Source organism: Aspergillus brunneoviolaceus, assembly GCF_003184695.1.
Source record: "Aspergillus brunneoviolaceus CBS 621.78 unplaced genomic scaffold BO95scaffold_32, whole genome shotgun sequence".
NCBI lineage: Eukaryota > Fungi > Ascomycota > Eurotiomycetes > Eurotiales > Aspergillaceae > Aspergillus > Aspergillus brunneoviolaceus.
The window spans coordinates 198572-217009 of NW_020290762.1; the positions used below are offsets into that span (position 1 = coordinate 198572).

At 51.8% G+C, this 18438-nt stretch overlaps 6 protein-coding genes and 1 non-coding gene across 7 annotated transcripts; 2 read left to right on the forward strand and 5 right to left on the reverse strand.

The window, feature by feature from the left end:
- Positions 1-520: 520 nt before the first annotated feature.
- Positions 521-1585, forward strand: BO95DRAFT_442608 (ribonucleoprotein-associated protein). The gene is made up of 3 exons (XM_025586467.1): positions 521-713; positions 770-865; positions 967-1585. The coding sequence occupies exons 1-3, from the start codon at positions 695-697 to the stop codon at positions 1227-1229; spliced, it is 378 nt and encodes a 125-aa protein (XP_025442456.1). The 5' UTR covers positions 521-694; the 3' UTR covers positions 1230-1585.
- Positions 1586-1775: 190 nt separating this feature from the next.
- Positions 1776-2198, reverse strand: BO95DRAFT_127481 (uncharacterized protein). The gene has a single exon (XM_025580488.1). It carries the CDS (start codon positions 2113-2115, stop codon positions 1870-1872), a length of 246 nt encoding a protein of 81 aa, XP_025442457.1. The 5' UTR covers positions 2116-2198; the 3' UTR covers positions 1776-1869.
- An 83-nt stretch (positions 2199-2281) lies between these two features.
- BO95DRAFT_453041 (Zn(II)2Cys6 transcription factor domain-containing protein) lies at positions 2282-4597 on the reverse strand (the record flags this gene model as incomplete). The annotated part of the gene is made up of 3 exons (XM_025588187.1): positions 2282-2299; positions 2354-4167; positions 4351-4597. The coding sequence occupies 3 exons, from the start codon at positions 4595-4597 to the stop codon at positions 2282-2284; spliced, it is 2079 nt and encodes a 692-aa protein (XP_025442458.1).
- Positions 4598-7246: 2649 nt separating this feature from the next.
- Positions 7247-9631, reverse strand: BO95DRAFT_362646 (MFS transporter; the record flags this gene model as incomplete). The annotated part of the gene is made up of 10 exons (XM_025582587.1): positions 7247-7323; positions 7492-7625; positions 7745-7856; positions 7911-8320; positions 8388-8474; positions 8530-8562; positions 8617-8861; positions 8944-8978; positions 9052-9161; positions 9222-9631. The coding sequence occupies 10 exons, from the start codon at positions 9629-9631 to the stop codon at positions 7247-7249; spliced, it is 1653 nt and encodes a 550-aa protein (XP_025442459.1).
- Positions 9632-10735: 1104 nt separating this feature from the next.
- BO95DRAFT_442614 (kleisin alpha) lies at positions 10736-12572 on the reverse strand. The gene is made up of 2 exons (XM_025586468.1): positions 10868-12572; positions 10736-10807 (listed from the first exon to the last, which is right to left on the reverse strand). Exon 1 carries the CDS (start codon positions 12287-12289, stop codon positions 10871-10873), a length of 1419 nt encoding a protein of 472 aa, XP_025442460.1. The 5' UTR covers positions 12290-12572; the 3' UTR covers positions 10736-10807; positions 10868-10870.
- Positions 12573-14140: 1568 nt separating this feature from the next.
- On the forward strand, positions 14141-17479 carry pmr1 (Ca(2+)/Mn(2+)-transporting P-type ATPase PMR1; the record flags this gene model as incomplete). Its single annotated transcript, XM_025584272.1, has 3 exons — positions 14141-14245; positions 14355-16848; positions 16905-17479. 3 exons carry the CDS (start codon positions 14141-14143, stop codon positions 17477-17479), a joined length of 3174 nt encoding a protein of 1057 aa, XP_025442461.1.
- A 464-nt stretch (positions 17480-17943) lies between these two features.
- Positions 17944-18015, reverse strand: BO95DRAFT_t137. The gene has a single exon. It is a non-coding gene; the product is annotated as a tRNA-Arg (tRNA).
- Between the last annotated feature and the right edge of the window lie 423 nt (positions 18016-18438).

The following is an 18438-nucleotide window of genomic DNA, read 5'->3' on the forward strand; positions in this document are numbered from 1 at the left end:
CATCCACTTGCGAGTCGTTGGTTGCGGTGACTTAGTGCAAACATAGGCAAGGATTCTATATTTTTTTCGATATGCACTATACCGAATATGCAACTTAAAGCACTAGCTCGTGCCATACACATGTATAGTACAGTACGGGAATTCGGACCTCAAACTACGTCCTAGGAGAAAGACGGTGGGTCGAATTGATGCATGCTCGGAGGCTGAAAATCTTTGGATACAGAGGTAGCCACTTGACCCAGTCTCTGAATGCTCCCAGACCATCGTGGCTGTTTGAACACCTCTTAAGGTACCTAGTAAAGTACTGTACAGTAGTTACTCGCATGAGACCCCAAGCCTCTACTATGTAAGTTAGTTAACTAACTTGGCGCCAAAAGTCCAGAACTAATGCGTGGCTGCCGCCTTGGGTGCCTGAAATCTCAGACACTGAGATTTTCCCCTTCGGTTCTAGACTCCTCCGTCCCCATTAATCTGCCGGCCCCACCGCCGCGACCGCCCTCCAAAGATTTTCTTTTCCGCAGCCCGGGAAGCCCATGAGGATTGAAACCTCATCCACCATCTTTTCCTCCCTTCACCTTCTCTCCAGCATCTCGACCTGCACCGCGGCAGTGATCCTTTGCGTGAGCCTGCTTCTTTTAAATCTCTCACGACATCTTCCGTCTTTCTTCTTATTTGATCTTCCCCATCTATCACCATGGCTGATACCTCTGCTGGTAAGAACGCTCCCAAGCCATAAGAAAAAAATTTCCATACACTGACGATAATCCAGCCTGGCCCTTGGCCGACGAGAGCCTGACTCAGAGCCTTCTGGACCTTGTCCAGCAGGCCTCCCACTACCGCCAGCTCAAGAAGGGAGCCAACGAGGGTAAGCATCTCCACGATCTCCCATCTTGAAGCATCTTCCCAATCGCGCCTACATCTTTTTCTTCAACCTTCCAACTAACCCAACCCTTCCCCCCACAACAGCCACCAAGACCCTCAACCGCGGTACCGCCGAACTGGTCATCCTCGCCGCCGACACCTCCCCGCTCGCCATCGTCATGCACATCCCCCTTCTGGCCGAGGACAAGAACTGCGTCTACGTCTTCGTCCCCAGCAAGCTCGCTCTCGGCCGTGCCTGCGGTGTCTCCCGCCCCGTCATCGCCGCCAGCATCACCACCAACGAGGCCAGTGACCTGATGGGCCAGATCCGCACCCTCAAGGACAAGGTTGAGAGACTTATGCTGTAAACTAGCGGGGCCAATCCTTTTCTTTCCCTGTTCTATGTGGTGGACTGGTGAAAATGACGAACATGCGCCATTCGGCCTTTTATGTTTGTTCCAACGGGTAATTGATTTCCATGTTTCCTCCCCCACCTCTTCGGTATGCGTGCAGGAGCTAGCTGGCTTTGCGGGTAGGCTCGGGGGGGGAACTGGCTGGGAGTGGTTGAGATGGGTGTTTTAGTGGATTGGGGGGAGATTGCGATTTGCTTCTTTTCTTTAGCAATTTTGCTCTCTAGAACCCATGGACCCCCCTCCGCTTTTACTTGGGTTTAGACAGTTTATTGGCTTAAATGTCGAATCCCACGATGTTCGCTTGGCTTGTGACAAGATGTGTTGCTTTGTTCTGGGTAGAAATTGTTTTAAAGCTGGGTTTCCAAACCGGCACGTGCGTAGACCGGTCTATCGACCAAACCATAGTCGTGCTATCAAGCCAGCCAACCCAGCAAGGCCTCGAGCTCACTACATGACCAAAAAGTCATCAGCTTACGAGGAGTACAGAGAGTATTTCTTGTTGCTATTAATGCATTTGTAATGAAACGTCCCCTCACGCACTCCTTCACTTCGATAATCGTTCTCATTCATGAATTCGCTCCCTGTCGAATGTGCTTCAATCCACATATAGATCGCGATAAGATGATGCACAGATATAAATCCCCGTGAGGAGGAAAACAAGGGATTGCAGGTATGATCCGCAACAATGAAATACGTCCACCCACCACTCTATCGCAAATCCCACCTTAATAAACACAAAATAAGAGCAGGCTCCATGGGAATCATGCGGTGCATCAATATGTACCGATACAGAAAGGAACAAAGTCACAAACCAGACAGCCTCCAAAAATACAGCCGTCATGAAAAGAACGTCAAAAACAGATCAAGGCTCATTAAGGTTACTTTTGGTGTCAATCCGGCCGGGGTATGGTACTGAGGAAAAGCAGAAATAGCAGACAAGCAATAAACATCTCGAAGTATGCAGTATGGGCCATGACTCTGACAACCATTCAATCATCATGCACAAATCAGATGCACGGAAGAAACTGGTGGAGTGTTAGCATATGATCCAAGGTTAGATCGGGGTTAGGTAAACTCACGTTCATCACAATCAGCATTGGAATGTCGAATACGTCGCGCTTCACTGTCCAGCAGTAGGCGCAGTCAACCTTGCCATCCTTGAACCCCAGCTGATTCATTCCAGCCTCGCTAGCGATTCCACCCTTACGCAGGTGATTGTTCCATCGTTGGTTGTCTTCTGATGCCAACTCCATATCCTCTTTCGTCTTGTACTTTAACAATTTGCATGTCCGCATCACACTGCCACGGGAGTCTCCGAACGCCAAGCGGGCAAAATCTTCGTAAAATTGCACCACGCTGTCATCATCCAGTAATTCGGCAAGAAAGACGGGGTGCGGCCGCCCTGGGGTTTGATTCTCGCCCGCAGACCCGCGCGGAGTGAAACTGCGGGAGGAGGCCCCTGAGCTTGGAACCGATGTGCCCCCCGTATTCACATTTAAATTTGGCTCCTTGCCCAGAAGCACATCCTTCTTCCACCCGGTCAGAATACTGAATTCCTTGCCCACCGCGGCAATCTCACCCGTCCGACGGCAGACAATCGTAGGCGTTCCGCAAGCGTTGATGAAGTCCTCGTACTCCCAAAGGGTCCGCTGAAAGCACTTCTCCATGAAAATGAGATCGTCTCTGTTTAACGTCTTTGTTGTCGCAATGAACGAGGGTCGAATTGATGCCAGCGCCTTGGCGATTTGTAAGGTCTTCTGAGGAGGGAATCTCCGTTGAATGAAGGCAGTGAGATTGTGGAAGCGACTAGTATATGCGTAGGGCTCCTTTACACTCTCGTAGATCGAGGATGGATTCCTTTGTCGCCGGCGCACTCCCACATGCAGATTCTGGTGCTTCAGACTGGGTGTCGTGATGGCAGGTCGTTGATTGGTTGGAACCAGGCCATTCGCCTTACTAGGAATAGCGGCGCTAAACGGAGACTCTTCGAAGCCGCTCGTCATTTGAGGACTAGTTGTTGCGCCAGGGCTGTTGAAATGGCCCGGGCCGCTTTCGATCGCAAACGCATGAGGCGCATCAGCTTTGGATAAGTGTCCGGGTATCACGTTCCCTTGACTAGACTGAGGGTAGACGCTGGGAACATTAACATGCGCCTGGCCCGGAGCCTGGCTGTTCGGCCATTCGTTTAATAGCGGGTCACCGAACATGAACGGCTGCTGGTTGCCGGGACTTTCCCCGAACCCCGGCCCTCCGGTGATTGGAGTCGACGCAAATTGGGCAGAGCCACTGCGACCCATAGAACCGCGCTGCGTGGCTGAATCGCTAGGCGAGTCCCCAGCACCTGTCGCCATGTGTCCCAGCATACCAAACTCCAGCGCACCGTACCGGTTTTCGAAGTTCATGCTAGAAAGATCAAAGTTGAATAAGGCGGGGTCACTGGGATCGAAGAATGGACCGGCGAACGGGTTGGGATTCTGGGTAGGCGGACCCGAAGCACTCGTGGTCGTTGGCTGTTGATTGACTGACGAAAGGCTGCTGTTTCGAACGGTAGGAGTGGCCTTCAGATTGTAGGACGGTGAGACGGGCGACTGCGATGGGAACGAGGTCTGGTTCATTGGGTTCTCTTGGTAGACATTGTAGGACGTAGATTGGGGAGTTGGATAGAAGTTGGCTCCAGAGTTCGGCGGCGCGGCCGCGTTGACGGCGTTGGCGCCGTTTCTTGACAACGGCAAACTATTATTGCGCAGGGGATTGTTGTAGAAGTTTCCACCGATACCCGGCATCAAGGCTCCGTCGGGCGCATCATGGAGGTACTTCGCCTTTTTCCGGACCCCATCCTGACATGCATCTTGCAACCCACGCTTGATACACCGCTGACAGGGTCTTTCATCACCTGTGCGCAAAAAGCTCGATTAGTTGCACGTCCTTAATCCAGCTACACATTCGCTGTTCCGCGACGTGTCACTCAGGAAGAGCGAATCAGAGCGCCTGAGCAGCTAGATACGAAGAAAAGCACGAGAATGTCCAATGCAAAAGGGGAGGAGAGAAGGAAAGCTAAAGACAAGGTCAGTCATACCGCAAGTCAAATGCGCCCGCTGGCAAGCAAAACAAGCCCTGCGCGCCTTTTTCCTCCGCGGCCTCGACGGGTCCTTTGCATTGGCTGCCTTTTGCCCAAGCGACACGACACCTTTGTCCTTCTCGTCGCCGTTCACCTCCGTCCTGGGGGTTTCCGACTGCTCATCGGCCGACCTGATGTCGTGATTGGGTCCAGTCGGCTCTACCGAAGGAGCTGGGGAGCTCTTCTCCTTGGTGTCCACGTCCATTTCGGCATGAATAGCCCGACGGAGCGGTGACTCGGTAAGTCGGTTTACGGTGAGGCCGAGTTGCGCACGTGCAGTTTCCTGTCGAAAGGAAGCCTTGCCACCTCAATGTTCGAACGTGAGCGATATAGCCGAGGATGAATCACAGCCTCAGCACCACGGTGTTTCCCCTTTCGAGTACGATCTCTCGGGCGTCCTCCAGAGAATTAATCTGGAAAGAGCAGGTATGTGGTTGTTTCGTGGTTTAGGCGCATGAAATCCAAGCACGGACGGTGTATATTCAACAAAAAGGTCGAAGTGCGAGAACAGAACGAAGAGCGGAATCGGCCGCAAAACGGAGGGTTGTAGAGGACGGACGGGCGGAGGAGAGGAGAGCTGAAGGGAACCTTGCGTGCGGCACCGAGGGTAAGATGACGAGGTGGTCCGCAATTCGATCGAGAAGGGTCAAATGCGACGAGAGTATTGAGATTGCTGTATAAGACTAAGATCCTAACGATACTTTCACAGTCACGCGAGCGACAATTCGAAGGAAGTGGGAAAGGATCGTTAATTCGTAATTGTGGTAGGGTAAGTTGAAGTGGAGAGCGAAGACTGGGCTCAATTTGTTAAGGCTGCGGGGAAAACCCAAGAACAGGCGCGCATCCAGAGTCGGTCGGGGAGGAGGTATAAGGCACCGAACCCGGGGGGAGGAGCAGGAGGAGGGGAGAGAGGGGAGAGAGGGGATTTGCAACAGCAGGGGTAAAACACTCAAGAGGGGGGGGGGGAGAAGAGCAGTAGAAGGATAAAACGCGGGGGTGAGAATGTCAGAAAACAAGAAGTGGTGAGTTAGCGACAGAAATGAGGGAATTGACAGAAAAAAGAAACAAGGGAAAAACCGACAGACACGAGGGCGTCAAGGATGCTGCGATCGAAGCATCGGTTGTTGGAGTTTCGGTACGGTTACCGTACCAGATTTAGATACCAGAACACTTCTGCATGCATGCATGCAAGCAATCGGTCTATCAGACTGTCGCGTGTCGCTCAACTCTCACCGATCTTTAGATGAAAAGGATGTTGTTGCGGTCTGTTTCGAGGATGAAGCCAGAGTAGTTGCTTGCTCAGGGGCTTGGGACTGTGAGAGCTGTCCAGCCATGTGAAAATGTGAAGATGTGCAGATGTGCAGATGTCAAGATATGAAAATGGCTGTCGCATGTGACACTCGAGGAAGACATCATCACTCTCCAACAGCAAAACTATATCTAGTACTCGAGATACGGATCTGATCTTCCGTGTTGCACCGCCACTATTCCATGATCGTCTGAAAAGAATATTCAATAGATGAGAGAGCTCGACACTTCTATAGTGTAAGGTACTAGGGTACCTAGTAGTACAGTAAGTACACTCTGAACTACATGTTACCATCCCAATCGCCCAATTGAAGCAGATATTCCTCACTGTTGACCTAACTATACAATTGTGTGAGTAATTGGAGCGTCCATCGCAGTTTCCTCGAAGTTACCGGTTTACTACCGCCTGTACCGTACGTTACCTGAGTATAAATGTCCTCCGTTCCTATGCATTCCTGTGGGCTTTAGTATCAGAAATCTCCCACGTGTAGGCCTCTAACCTCCCAGGAACCGAGAAAAGCAAACACAAGTAAAAAAGAGAAGAAAAAAAAAGAAAAGCAAGACTGCAGAGGAAACAAATGCCTCAAAGATGAACCGGCGCACCAATCATATCCTGACTGTATAAGTCTTACCCCGGGTTTTCCCGTTGGGTTGGCCCTGGTCGCCCGATTCTGCCCGATATGACTGTTGCTCTTTGCTCTGAAGCCTCAGTCAGGTACCAAATCGAGGTTGACATGGGTGCAGTGTGCCTCGGTTATTAGAAATGATGTAACTTTCTATTCTGCGCGTTGCAAAGGTAGGGGAAAGGATAGAAGTTGGTTGGGAAGTGTGGGATGTTATGGATTCGTTAAAGTATAGTTCTGACAATGTAAATATGGATGGATGGATGGAAGCCGGTGTTCACTGAGAATTAGTCCGCTGGAAGCACGGTGTGACGTGACTCTAACCTGTTCAGCTAAACCATGGAATCTCTATTTATTTCTAGAATTGATTTGTGGCGGCTGTGATCTATCAGCTAGAACCGCCAAGGTCGCCCCAGCGCCTCGGGTCGTCATCGGTCGTTAAAAAACAAGCTCTGCAATAGTAATACCAGTGATTGCTGCAGGCCGTCATTCTTGTTCCGTATGCATCATCCAAGAACTTATTGGATATTGTCTTTCATCGACCAGATCTAGCCAGCAGAGCGCTTTCCGGTAGGACGATGTCTACATCTTCAAAATTCTTGAGGATATAGTGGGGACGATCATGCAGCAAATCGGCTCTTCTTCCGAATGCGGTTGCCATAAAGATAGAATATGTACCTAATCAGAGGAAAAGAAGCATTACAGTCAGCACTCATAGCCAGATTGACTCCAGGGATAGTAAGATTGCTGCCAAAGAGAAGGAGACGTAGATGTGCTTTTAGGCGTCAGACATATCATGTTGCCGCCGCTGCAGATCTCTATGCAAGGGGGCATCGGCGGTCCGCCCAACGACATTGCAGAGTTGGCATTGAAGGCAGACAAGACGACACAGACATCACCATCAAGCACGCAACAAGGAGTACTTACGGGAATGGTGCCATAACAAGGGTCAGAAAAGCAAGAAGCGATGTTGCCCAGTGATAGCCCAGGTTATTGTACACTGGAGTCATGTGTCAGCGATCGGCGATCAGGATGCATTTCCTCCGAGGAAGGCAGATCTCAGCGTGGAATCAAACAGGCTTGGAAGTAGACGACGACACTCGGTTTGATTACGCATGAATTTACCACCCCCAGGCTTTCCGTTCGAGCTGAAACAGAGGGGGCTCACTTTGAATACCGAAAAGAGGGAAAACTCCGCCAAAGATAGAGCGCGCAAAGCTGTTCGCGGCCAGGGCACTGGCAGCATAGGTCGGATACGCGTCAACGAGAAAAGTGAAGATCCCCGAATATACGAGAATGGTCCTTATGAGCGACGAGTCAGAATTGATCAGAGGCGAAGAAGCTCCAAAAAAGACCATGTCTTAACGAGGGGCGCATGAATATTGGTACAAGCAGGAAGCTCACACAGTGCAGAAACCTACCCTGCTCCAAAGAAAGCACTGCCGATGAGTGGTACGATCCAGTGCACGTGGGGATAAATTGTCCAGGCAAATATGAATAGGCCAATGGTTACAAGGGGACCCCCGGCAATTGCTGTATTAACATTGCCATCAGAAGCTGATCAAACTTAGGGCATGGCAAACATACCTGGTGGGAGCCGCCACTCTGGCTGGAAGTCATCCAACTGCCCAGTCGCCTTCTCGTGATTTTCCTCCAAGCGGACATAGTTACGGCGCCACAATGGGTCCGTGAAAATGGCAAGGAGCATACCGACGAAGAGGCCGAGAAAGCAGAGACCGCGCTGCCACAGCTCAAAGCCATAAACGTTTTCGAAGACCAGCTGGAATGCACCAAAGAACAGATAGAGAATACCCAGCAGAATAGCTGAGAAGATGCAAAGGTTCAAACACATTGGCTCCATGGTCAGCAGGAGCAGCGGTCTGTAAGTAGACCGCAAAACTGTCTGTGCTACCGAACGTTGCAGTTTTTCAATCGGCGCCTGCCACCTCTCATCGCCTGTCTCTGTGCGCAATTTCCGGGCTTTGCGTCTGAGCAAACTGCATGACCGATATCAGGTGGCGGTCATGGGCAAGATCAAGGTACGATACAGAAAAGGCCACTTACACAGGATGATACGTTTCTGGCACAGAGGAAACAATCAGGATTAACAGAATGCCTGTCCATATCAGGAGGACATAAAATGTCCAGCGCCTTGCAGGACAGTCAGCCGAGAGTATTCGTTGGTTGAGCAGGGAAGGAAGCTAACCAACTGGTAAATTGGTTGATGAACCCACCAACACTGGAGTTGTCAGCATGCCTTGCAGCGTCATGTTATAGTGACCAATAAACCTACAGTGGACCCAGCTCGGGTCCTATGAAGGGAGAGCTGGTGTATAGCATCATTGGTGCGCTGAGCTCATGGCGGGCAAACAGGTCGCCTACAGTACCACCGGCGACACTCAAAAACGCACTGCCAGCAATGCCACCAAAGAAGCGACAGATGATCAATGTTTGGATATTTTTGGCTACTGCACAGGGTACGAGCCAGATCAAGAAGAATGAGAATGAGCAGATGTAGATATATCGTCGACCATAAAACTTCTGGGGTGTCAGTCGATTTGTCTGTATATGCGCGCTGACAGTCCAGGTCCCAGAACAGGGAGCAGAGAGTTGCACAAACCTCGGACAAAGGAGCTAGGAAAAGCGGCCCGACCGCTTCAAGGATTCTAGGTTAACATTGCCCACACTCTGGAGGGGACGGTCCTTCAAACACATCGGACTGACTTACCAAGGCCCCAGATGAAGAATGATAACCCCAGCGTTGCGACCAGCCGAGAGCAGTTGAACTCCTCTATCAGCTGGCTGTAGGTGACAGTGTACATGGACGATGTGCAGGTCCTTCAGACAGACGATCATATCAGCATTAATCAGATACATGGCCCGGGGTTGGACACTTACACGCAAAGCGAGCCTAGAGAGCAGATAATCACAATCAGCCATCTCCGCAAGGTCTTGAATTTGCGCGGGTTCATCGGGTCATGCTCGTCCCAGCCGACAATGAAAGCATCAGGGTCATCAGCAGCTAGCCCTTCCTTTCGACTTGGTATTTTCTCGACCTCGTCGTCGTCTGGCATGTTATAGCTATAGCCATCAGTCAGGGAGTAGCTACGCGAGTGCACTCGGCGCATCTGGCTCTCATGTGACGTGACGCGACCTGTGATGGGAGCATAATTCCCATCAACCTCAAATTCCGGGTTCCTGGCAGTCGCATAGTTACCGATATCTTGATGCGAACTCGCGGAGCTTCGGTCGAGATATAGACCGGACGTCTCTCGAGAGACCTCCTCTGCCTGCCCAGATTCAGACATGGTGTCGGTCTGGACTAGATGAAGGACTGTATGCGACCATGGAAACAATCAAGATTTGCGATTTAATGAGTCTCCCGAGTTTATACGATCCTTATTCTCTGTGTGTTCCTATTGCCGGATGAACTTCGTCGAGTTGAATGCCAGTTGCTGCGGAATACGGAGTATATCTACTGCGGAACCGGAAGCGATCTGCAGGCCAATTCGACGGGGACTGACAAGTATCGGAAAATTACTCTCACTAAAGCTTGTGACGGCTTGGTCAATGCGATGGGCATGGGCATAGAAAAGGAATTGAGGTGTCAGTTGCAGAAGAACGAGGGGGACGAAAAGGTGAGGAGGGATTGACCGAGAGAAAGTCGGGGAAATGGCAGCTGGTACTGAGCAGGAGACGGAATCCCCACTCCGACCAGGAAAGCGAGCCTTCAGCCGAATGAGAAGAGCTGTTCCGCGAGGTGCGAATGATGAATGCAACTGGTACTCCTAATGGCTTACATATCACGATTAACTTAAAAGAGGGCCCGGCCAAGAGCATTAGCTTATCGCGCCGATCGTTTGCAGGTTCGACGGTGTGTCTCGGTCTTTAGTACGAGTAGTCTCGCCCCTCGGCTTTGAGCAAAGACCGAGCAGCCCACTCACTCATTATTATTTTGACTTAACGTTATCGGTTGACTCCGAATTACTAACTACAAATACGTACAGTACGTACGTACGTACTCGAATGATAAAATTGATTAGTTGATTAGTTGATTAGTTGATACCAATTTCCAGATATAGTCCCTTAGGAAGCTGGCCGACATCCGCTGTCATGCTATCTAACTATCATCCAGAACTACGTAAATGCAGTGCATCCATTGTACATCACCCATTTGACCAGAATTCATTCTTACGGAAAATGGCTTCTATTACACTTCAAAAAAAACCTAGCTATCGCCCAAACACAGTCTTCGCCCCACAACCCGCAGAGCAAGATCCCGGCTCTTAAACACAATTGATTCAATAGCCGCCTTTTAGTCCCAAGGAAAGACAATACCCCCAAAACGCCAATCAATTCCACAATAGAACAATCGCCGACACACAAAGTGATCAGTCCCAAGGGCATCACAGCCCACAAATACACACACACTCTCTCTCCCTCTCTCTCGCGCTCGCCAGCACTCTCATTCACTCCTACCCCACCTGCTCACTCGAACCACAGTCAAAGATGTACATGAACACACAGAGAGAAAGTCATCTCACAATTTAGGCGGTAGCCGGCGTTACCTGCGAAGCCGCCTCTTCGCTGGCTCCCTCCTCGGCCCATGAGCCCCAGAGAGCCCGCTTGCCACGGATCTTGATAGGACCACCGACAGTGTCAGGGCGTTGTTCGACCTGAACCGCATCCTTGGTAGCAAGGACGAGGACCTCGAAGAACATCTTAGTGGCATCCGCCTTGGAGGCCTTCTTCTCGGGCAGGATTTCCTGGAACTTGACGCTCTTCTTCTGCGCCTCAGCAGATTCTCCAAGGCGTTCGCGAAGAATGTGGACAGCGTGCTTCGTGCCCAGAGAGACCGGTCCGCTATCTTGAACAATCGCATCGTCGGCTTCCTCCAGTGTGTGATCCATTCCTTCATCTTCACTCAGGTGCGGGGCGTGGTTGTCTTCCTCGTCACCTGGAAAATCGATATCCGAGCGCTGGTGGAGTGTAGAGTCCATACCCACACCCTCGTCAATTGGCAAAATTGTTTCTTCTTCGCCGAGTTCCAAAGCTGGGGCGGTAGCCGCCTCCACGTCCATGTCTGCGATTCCACTGTCACGCTTCCGCTTCAACTCCCCAGCCTTCTGAACTGTGTCGAAAGAAAGCAGGTCCCGAAGTTCAGGCGCCCAACCGCGTCCCCGGTCACCGCCGAGCACACTCGACACAAAATCACCGTTCTTTTGCATATTCATCAAAGTCAAAAGCACGGGGTCCCGGGGTAGCCACGACGAAGGCTTCATAATGTGCGCGCAGTCCTTAGCCTGTTCTTTCATTTCGTGCTGGGGGCGATCGGCTACCGAGTCCAGGCCCATGATAACGACCTTGCGACGCTTCGCCCGTTGTTCGTGCTGCGCGATTGTCTCCTCCCCAGCTTCCTCGTCTCTCTCTTCGTTCGCGGCGGCCTCCTCGTCCGAATCGAGGAGCCTATTGACTCGTTCTTCCGACATATCGGTCAGGACAGTACTTTCGCGCTCAAATCGCTCATCGGCATCAGGAACAGCTTCTTCGGCGTCGCCGAGGTCCATAGGGTCGTCCAATTGCATGAGGTTATCGTGAAAGCCGTCATCGCCAAGATCCATTCTGTCCAAGGGAGCGTCGTCTTCGCCAAGATCTAGGTCCAATTGTAAATTGTCGATATCGTTGAATTTCCCACCATCGCTGAAAAGATCCTCTTCAACGGGGCGAGGGGCGGGCGCATCTCGACCAACTTCCATACTGAAATCGTGACCCAGTGGTGTCTCATCTTCTCCCAGGTCCAGATCAACCAGCGTGTGGTCTTCGAGGCGCGCAGGCTCTTGTGAGGCCGAGCGCCGCAAGCCAGTATCAGGAAGAAGTTGGCTTCCAAAATCCATAGATCCTGGTCGCTTGCCTTCAGGTTCCAAGTTGAGCGATTGCGGGATGAGAAGAGCAGAGTCCAGGTTCATAAACAAATCGGACTCGGTGAGGACGTCCGGCAATGTGATGCCACCGGGGGCGACGACCGTGGTTGTCAAGTCATTGTTATTTGTTAGGCGGAAGGCCTACACCGTTAGGTAATTAGAAAACAAGAGACGAATCAATAAATGAAACGACAAGACATACCATCTTGATTTTAATAAGAGCCTCGTTACAATCATCCAAGAGATAGCGCGCTTTGCGGCTATAGATACGGACCACACCCAACAGCAGCTGACCACTGAGTCGCAATGCCATGGGCGCCTGTCCTTGGTCGACGATGGCGCTAACACTGCTTTCGATATCGGACTGCAGGATATGCGACTTCGAAAGCTTGCGTTCTAGGTTAGCGGACAGCCAGACGCGGGCCAGCGGCCCGGTCTTCGAAAGAAGCGTCTCCGAGTAGAACATATTGGCGCTAAAATAGTAAAGATCAAGCCAAGTTTAATGAGTAGAGGAAGCCAACGTTAGCCGAACCCTTCCAAAAAGAAGTCCGCCCGGTGCCGGGGGGGTTTGATGTGTGGTGATAAGTTCCCTGGCAACCAACGTACGATGACGCGCCGGGAGTCGAAAACAAAAGGATCAGCGAGTGGTACTCGCCCCCTACGGCGTTTTGAGGAGGTGCGGCCACACGGACCCGACAGATTTGAACCAGGTAGTGGGTAAAATGTGATTGAACAGTAGTCGCGTTGATTGCGACCTCAGCGTAAGCCCGACAACAAATAGGTTGGAGGGGAAACTGTAGGCTGAGGGGTGGTTGAGTTGAATGGAGAAAAGCAGGCGGTTGGGAGGGGGGGGTGAAGTGGGAGGATGAAAGGTGGTGGTGTGGTGGGTGTGGGATGGGATGGGATGAGAGGAAACAACCTTGAAGAGGGAGCGCGTTTCCTGAAAGGCGGAAGGGACTGATTGACTCGGGCTGATACTGGTACGGTACCTCTCCGTACTACAACATCCATTACCACTGGCAGGTAGTAAACTGAGCTGAGCTGTGGTTGCCCAGCCTCCCTCCCCTCCCCTCTTGAACCCATGTCAGCTGATTGGCGGTAAGACAAGATGGCTGGGGTCACGTGGTGTCACCCAGCTTTGTGCTTGCAAGTTATGTAAGCAGACACTCAAGCAGTTGCACTGCGGCTCGCACTAGTCCTAGTGCGGCATCCACGGATCAACGCGTCATCCGGAAACACTAGTCTGCATGGGGAAAGCGAAAAGAAAGCCTGTCCCAAAGAGGCAGCAAAAGACTCGAGCTGAGCCCGTCTTGGAGTGCGGTTGAAGGTCCGATTCAATACTCAATAATGATTTTAGCCTGTAGCTTGGTTGACTCTTTACTTTGCTCCAGGCTTCGTATTTGACCTGCTTGCATAACAATCTCACCCCCTTCTGTAAATCGTTTGCGCCTTGCACTTGATTTCTGTTATCGTGACTCTCCGACCATTACTTCTTTAAACTCAGGTCACATACTGAGTACATGACTACTAATCAGTGCCCGCAAGCCGACCCTCCCCTCGCAGCACGGCCCTGTCCTGTCCCTGTGTCCACTTGTTAGTGACCACTGCCCAGTGACCCCCCCCCAATCCTGGCTTAATCCAATTGAACTATTATCGATGCAGTTACGGCCAGCTCGCGCCTACGAGTACTAGAACGTGGCTTTCTCGCCGTGCCCGCCGTCTTGGAATTTTCCTGCGATCTGGAACATTCACCCTTTCTTCCCCTAAAAGCCACACATCCCCCTCAACCATACACTCCTTCAAGTTGAAATTTGGTTCCCGACGGGATGTTAAGAGCTGGTGCTTGATCTTCTTGGGCCTTATTTTTCTTCCCTATCTTTCGACAAAGCATGAGAGATGTCAAGGTCCGAAACGCCCTCGCTACCTCTTCATAATGCCCAGATCGATTTGAGGCCCCAATCGACGACACCTGCGGGTGCACGTTCTACTATCTCCCCCTCAGTAAGTGGACGAAAGTTTGACTTCGACGACCGTCGCATTTCATGATCCGTCTGCAGCGATTTATGTGGTTCATGGGCACGACTAATTTCAAGCGTCACGCACTGGATAGACATCCACCTCTACGTATTCGCTGCTAAGCCCACAAGAAACCGCCGAGCGATTGCAGACCTCGCTCATTCATGGACTCACTCCGGCGGAGGCAGAGGTTCGCCTCGCACGCGATGGACCGAACGAACTACCTCATGAAGACCCGGAGCCTATCTGGCTTAGGTTTTTGAAGCAATTCCGTGAGACCCTAATTCTGCTCCTTCTGGCCTCCGCGGGAGTATCCTTCGTCATGGGTAATTACGACGATGCGATTAGCATTACCCTCGCCGTCACTATCGTCGTCAGCGTCGGCTTCGTCCAGGAATACCGGTCGGAAAAGTCCTTGGAAGCCCTAAACCGTCTCGTCCCACATCATGCGCACCTGATTCGCGATATTCCTTCGAACAGTCCTCCCATCGCAAACTCGGGCGCGGCAGCCACTGTGGAGATCGAATTGCAGGAGCTTCAAAGCAAGAGCCCATCTATCTCCAACGCCGTCAAAGCGTCAACCACAGTTCCAGCAAACGAGTTGGTTCCTGGTGACTTGGTCCTGTTCACCGTCGGAGACCGCATCCCAGCCGACATTAGAATCACAGCAGCCACGGACTTGACCATTGACGAATCCAACTTGACTGGCGAAAATGAGCCAGTGGTCAAATACTCCGACGCCATTCGCAGTTCGAAGTCACTCCCGATTCAACCACCGCGATCACCGTTTTATGATGCACCTGCCAGCGGCGCGGTTGGGGCAGATATTCGTTTGAATGAGCAGCACAACATCGCTTTCATGGGAACTTTAGTACGCTCCGGATATGGACAGGGGATTGTCATCGGAACTGGTGCGCAGACCGAGTTTGGTAGCATTTCCATGTCGCTACAGGAAATTGAAAGTCCACGGACTCCGCTGCAGCTATCAATGGATCGGCTCGGCCAAGAGCTGAGCTACATCTCCTTTGGGGTCATCGCACTGATTGTTGTGATCGGCTTGATCCAGGGTCGGAAGCTTCTCGAGATGTTCACTATTGGTGTTTCGCTCGCAGTTGCTGCGATTCCAGAAGGTCTTCCGATTATTGTAACGGTAACTTTAGCTTTGGGGGTTTTGCGCATGGCCAAGAGAGGAGCTATCATGCGAAGGCTACCCAGTGTCGAGACCTTGGGATCGGTCAACGTTGTGTGTAGCGATAAGACCGGCACGCTGACTCTCAACCACATGACTGTGACTAAGATGTGGCACTTCGATTGCTCGGAGCCATTTGAGGTTCATAGCGACATCACGTCACTGACTCCAGGGCCCGCGGCTCGGACCGTGCTTCGCATTGGTAACATCGCCAATAATGCCAGATTGTCTCGTGTACATGCGAATTCTCCGGCTAGCGCATCCTCCGCTGCCGTGCTGTCCTCAACTGATGAAGGGGCTTCGGGAAGCGTTCGGAGCAGATGGGTTGGGCAGCCGACAGATGTTGCGATCCTCGATCTACTTGATATATTTGGTGAGGACGATGTTCGCGATCGAATTAGCGCTCGTGTTGCGGAGACACCTTTCAGTTCCGAGCGCAAATGGATGGGTGTCATTATCGGCAGCGGCACACCTAGCGAATCATCCTCACTTGCCGCTCCAGGGGGCACTAATATGGCCTACATCAAGGGTGCACTTGAGCAGGTCTTGGCGCGTTGCGATACCTACCTGACCAAGGACGGGCGGGAGGTGATTCTGGATGAACCTCGACGACAAGCCGTGCGGCATGCGGCCGAGCAGATGGCATCAGAAGGCTTAAGAGTCCTTGGTTTTGCTAGCGGTGTATCGAGAGACGGTAGTAAAGGAAGGACTCTTGGCAGCCGGTCGGGTACGCCTGCGTCACGCACCAGTCAAGGCGATGACGATGAGCGGTATACTGGGCTCGTCTTTGCTGGGCTGGTAGGAATGAATGATCCCCCCCGGAAGGATGTACACAAGTCTATCCGGCGATTGATGGCCGGGGGCGTGCGGATCATTATGATTACTGGAGATGCCGAGACTACTGCAGTTGCTATCGCTAAGAAACTAGGAATGCCTGTCAATGATACCCCTGGGTCCCGGCCCGTCATCAGCGGTGAGGAAATCGAGCGGATGAGCACGACCGAACTCTCCCAGGCAATTGCCTCGACTTCGATTTTCGCCCGCACGAGTCCAGACCACAAGATGAAGCTGGTTCGCGCCTTGCAGGCTCGCGGGGATGTGGTAGCCATGACTGGGGATGGTGTCAACGATGCACCGGCCCTGAAAAAGGCGGACATTGGGATCTCTATGGGCAAGTTGGGAACTGACGTCGCCAAGGAGGCGGCGGATATGATCTTGACAGACGACGACTTCTCGACCATTCTGCGGGCCATCGAGCAAGGCAAGGGCATTTTCTACAACATCCAGAATTTCATTACCTTCCAACTCAGCACCAGCGTGGCTGCCCTCAGTCTTGTTTTGCTGAGCACAACTCTGGGCTTCAAGAATCCACTGAATGCGATGCAGATCCTCTGGATTAGTAAGTAACTCTGGTTCCATGTTGTTTCTTTGCCCTTACTGATCTATTTTACCTAGACATTCTTATGGACGGTCCCCCAGCACAATCCCTGGGCGTGGAGCCGGTTGATCCCTCAATCATGAACCGCCCTCCGCGCCCGAGGTCAGCTCGGGTCTTGACGAGGCCACTCATTCAGAGAGTTCTGACCTCGGCCATGGTGATTATGCTCGGCACCTTAGCCATCTACGTGTACGAGATGGGCGATGTAGATGATGTCGGTCATCCTGGCAAGCGTGCGCGCGTGGTCACGGCTCACGATACGACGATGACTTTCACATGCTTTGTGCTGTTCGATATGTTTAACGCCCTGACCTGCCGCAGTGAGGGCAAGTCGGTCCTGCGGGGCGAGATCTCCCTATTCAGCAACAAGATGTTCAATTACGCCGTGCTGGGCTCTCTGGCTGGGCAGGCGTGTGTCATCTACCTGCCATTCTTACAGCGGGTGTTCCAGACGGAGGCCCTGAACCTGGCACACCTTTTCAAGCTGGTGTGCATCTCCAGCAGCGTCTTCTGGGTAGACGAGGCGCGGAAGTATTATATGGCATTACAGCGGCGGCGGGCCGTTGGGGTGGGATACAGCTCCAATGTCTGATAGATGCATGGGTATGAGTCGGTGGGCTAGATTTAAGTTTCTGGGTTAATAGTGTCATCGTGGCTTACATGTGTATAGAACAAATGCTACGGTTCTTGTGTATGTTACTTAATATTGATAAATAGAACAACGCAGCTTGGCTATGCGGGTTTTGCGTGCAATATCATGCCCCGGACTTGACAGCGTGTATATTGTATGGCTATCTGGGCAGGTATGATAAACCCAGGCCAGGCCATAGTATGCACGCGTCAGTGTTAGGGGGACTTGCCGGCGACGTAGCAGAACTGGCTTGGGGGAAATACCGGGTCGGGTCATGGCGCCGTTGACAAAGGAAAACAGCGCCACTGGCCTGCGCTCCTGTTGTCCGAACTTGCTCCGTCTAGCGATCATACAGGGAACTTGAGGCGAGTGGGCCCGAGTATCTCGGATACTGAGAAGAAAGATGACGTAGAAGCAAAAATAAATGACCTACGCAGGGCTCGAACCTGCAATCTCTTGATTCGTAGTCAAGCGCCTTACCATTGGGCCAGCAGGCCTTGCTGATGTTGGTTCTTATTTTAATGCTCTATACGCCTAACTTTGGCTTTGAAGTTGCCATCCGTGCACTTTTATTGTGATCATGCAATGTACTCACATTTTCTATCTTGTGATATTCCGGCATTGTTGCTGTCGATGAGGCCTAGTGTCTCTCTTATATGCTCTCTTCTCCGTGTTCGATGCTTACTAGTGTTGATGGCAAGTTGCAGGGGTTTGTTCCTCATCCGAGTAGGTATATATTCTCGGCGGGCGGCTCTGTGTATTCGGGAGGTACCAGACCAGGTGGGTATATGGATACTGAGACTGCACGCTTGAATAATTACACCAAACCCGCGCAAGGGATGCAATTGCGACGAAAAGATAAGCCACACGCGTATTGTATACCCAAACGAAGGCAAGCAGTGATGGGAGATTATGCATCA

Excerpts from the sequence above, each read along its gene's own strand:
- BO95DRAFT_127481 (XM_025580488.1), bottom strand. The coding sequence starts at position 2,115 with ATGACGGCTGTATTTTTGGAGGCTGTCTGGTTTGTGACTTTGTTCCTT.
- BO95DRAFT_442608 (XM_025586467.1), top strand. Across the intron at positions 866-966 it reads CAAGAAGGGAGCCAACGAGG|CCACCAAGACCCTCAACCGC; the intron begins GTAAGCATCTCC and ends CCCCCACAACAG.
- BO95DRAFT_442614 (XM_025586468.1), bottom strand. The coding sequence starts at position 12,289 with ATGAACCTGGACTCTGCTCTTCTCATCCCGCAATCGCTCAACTTGGAA.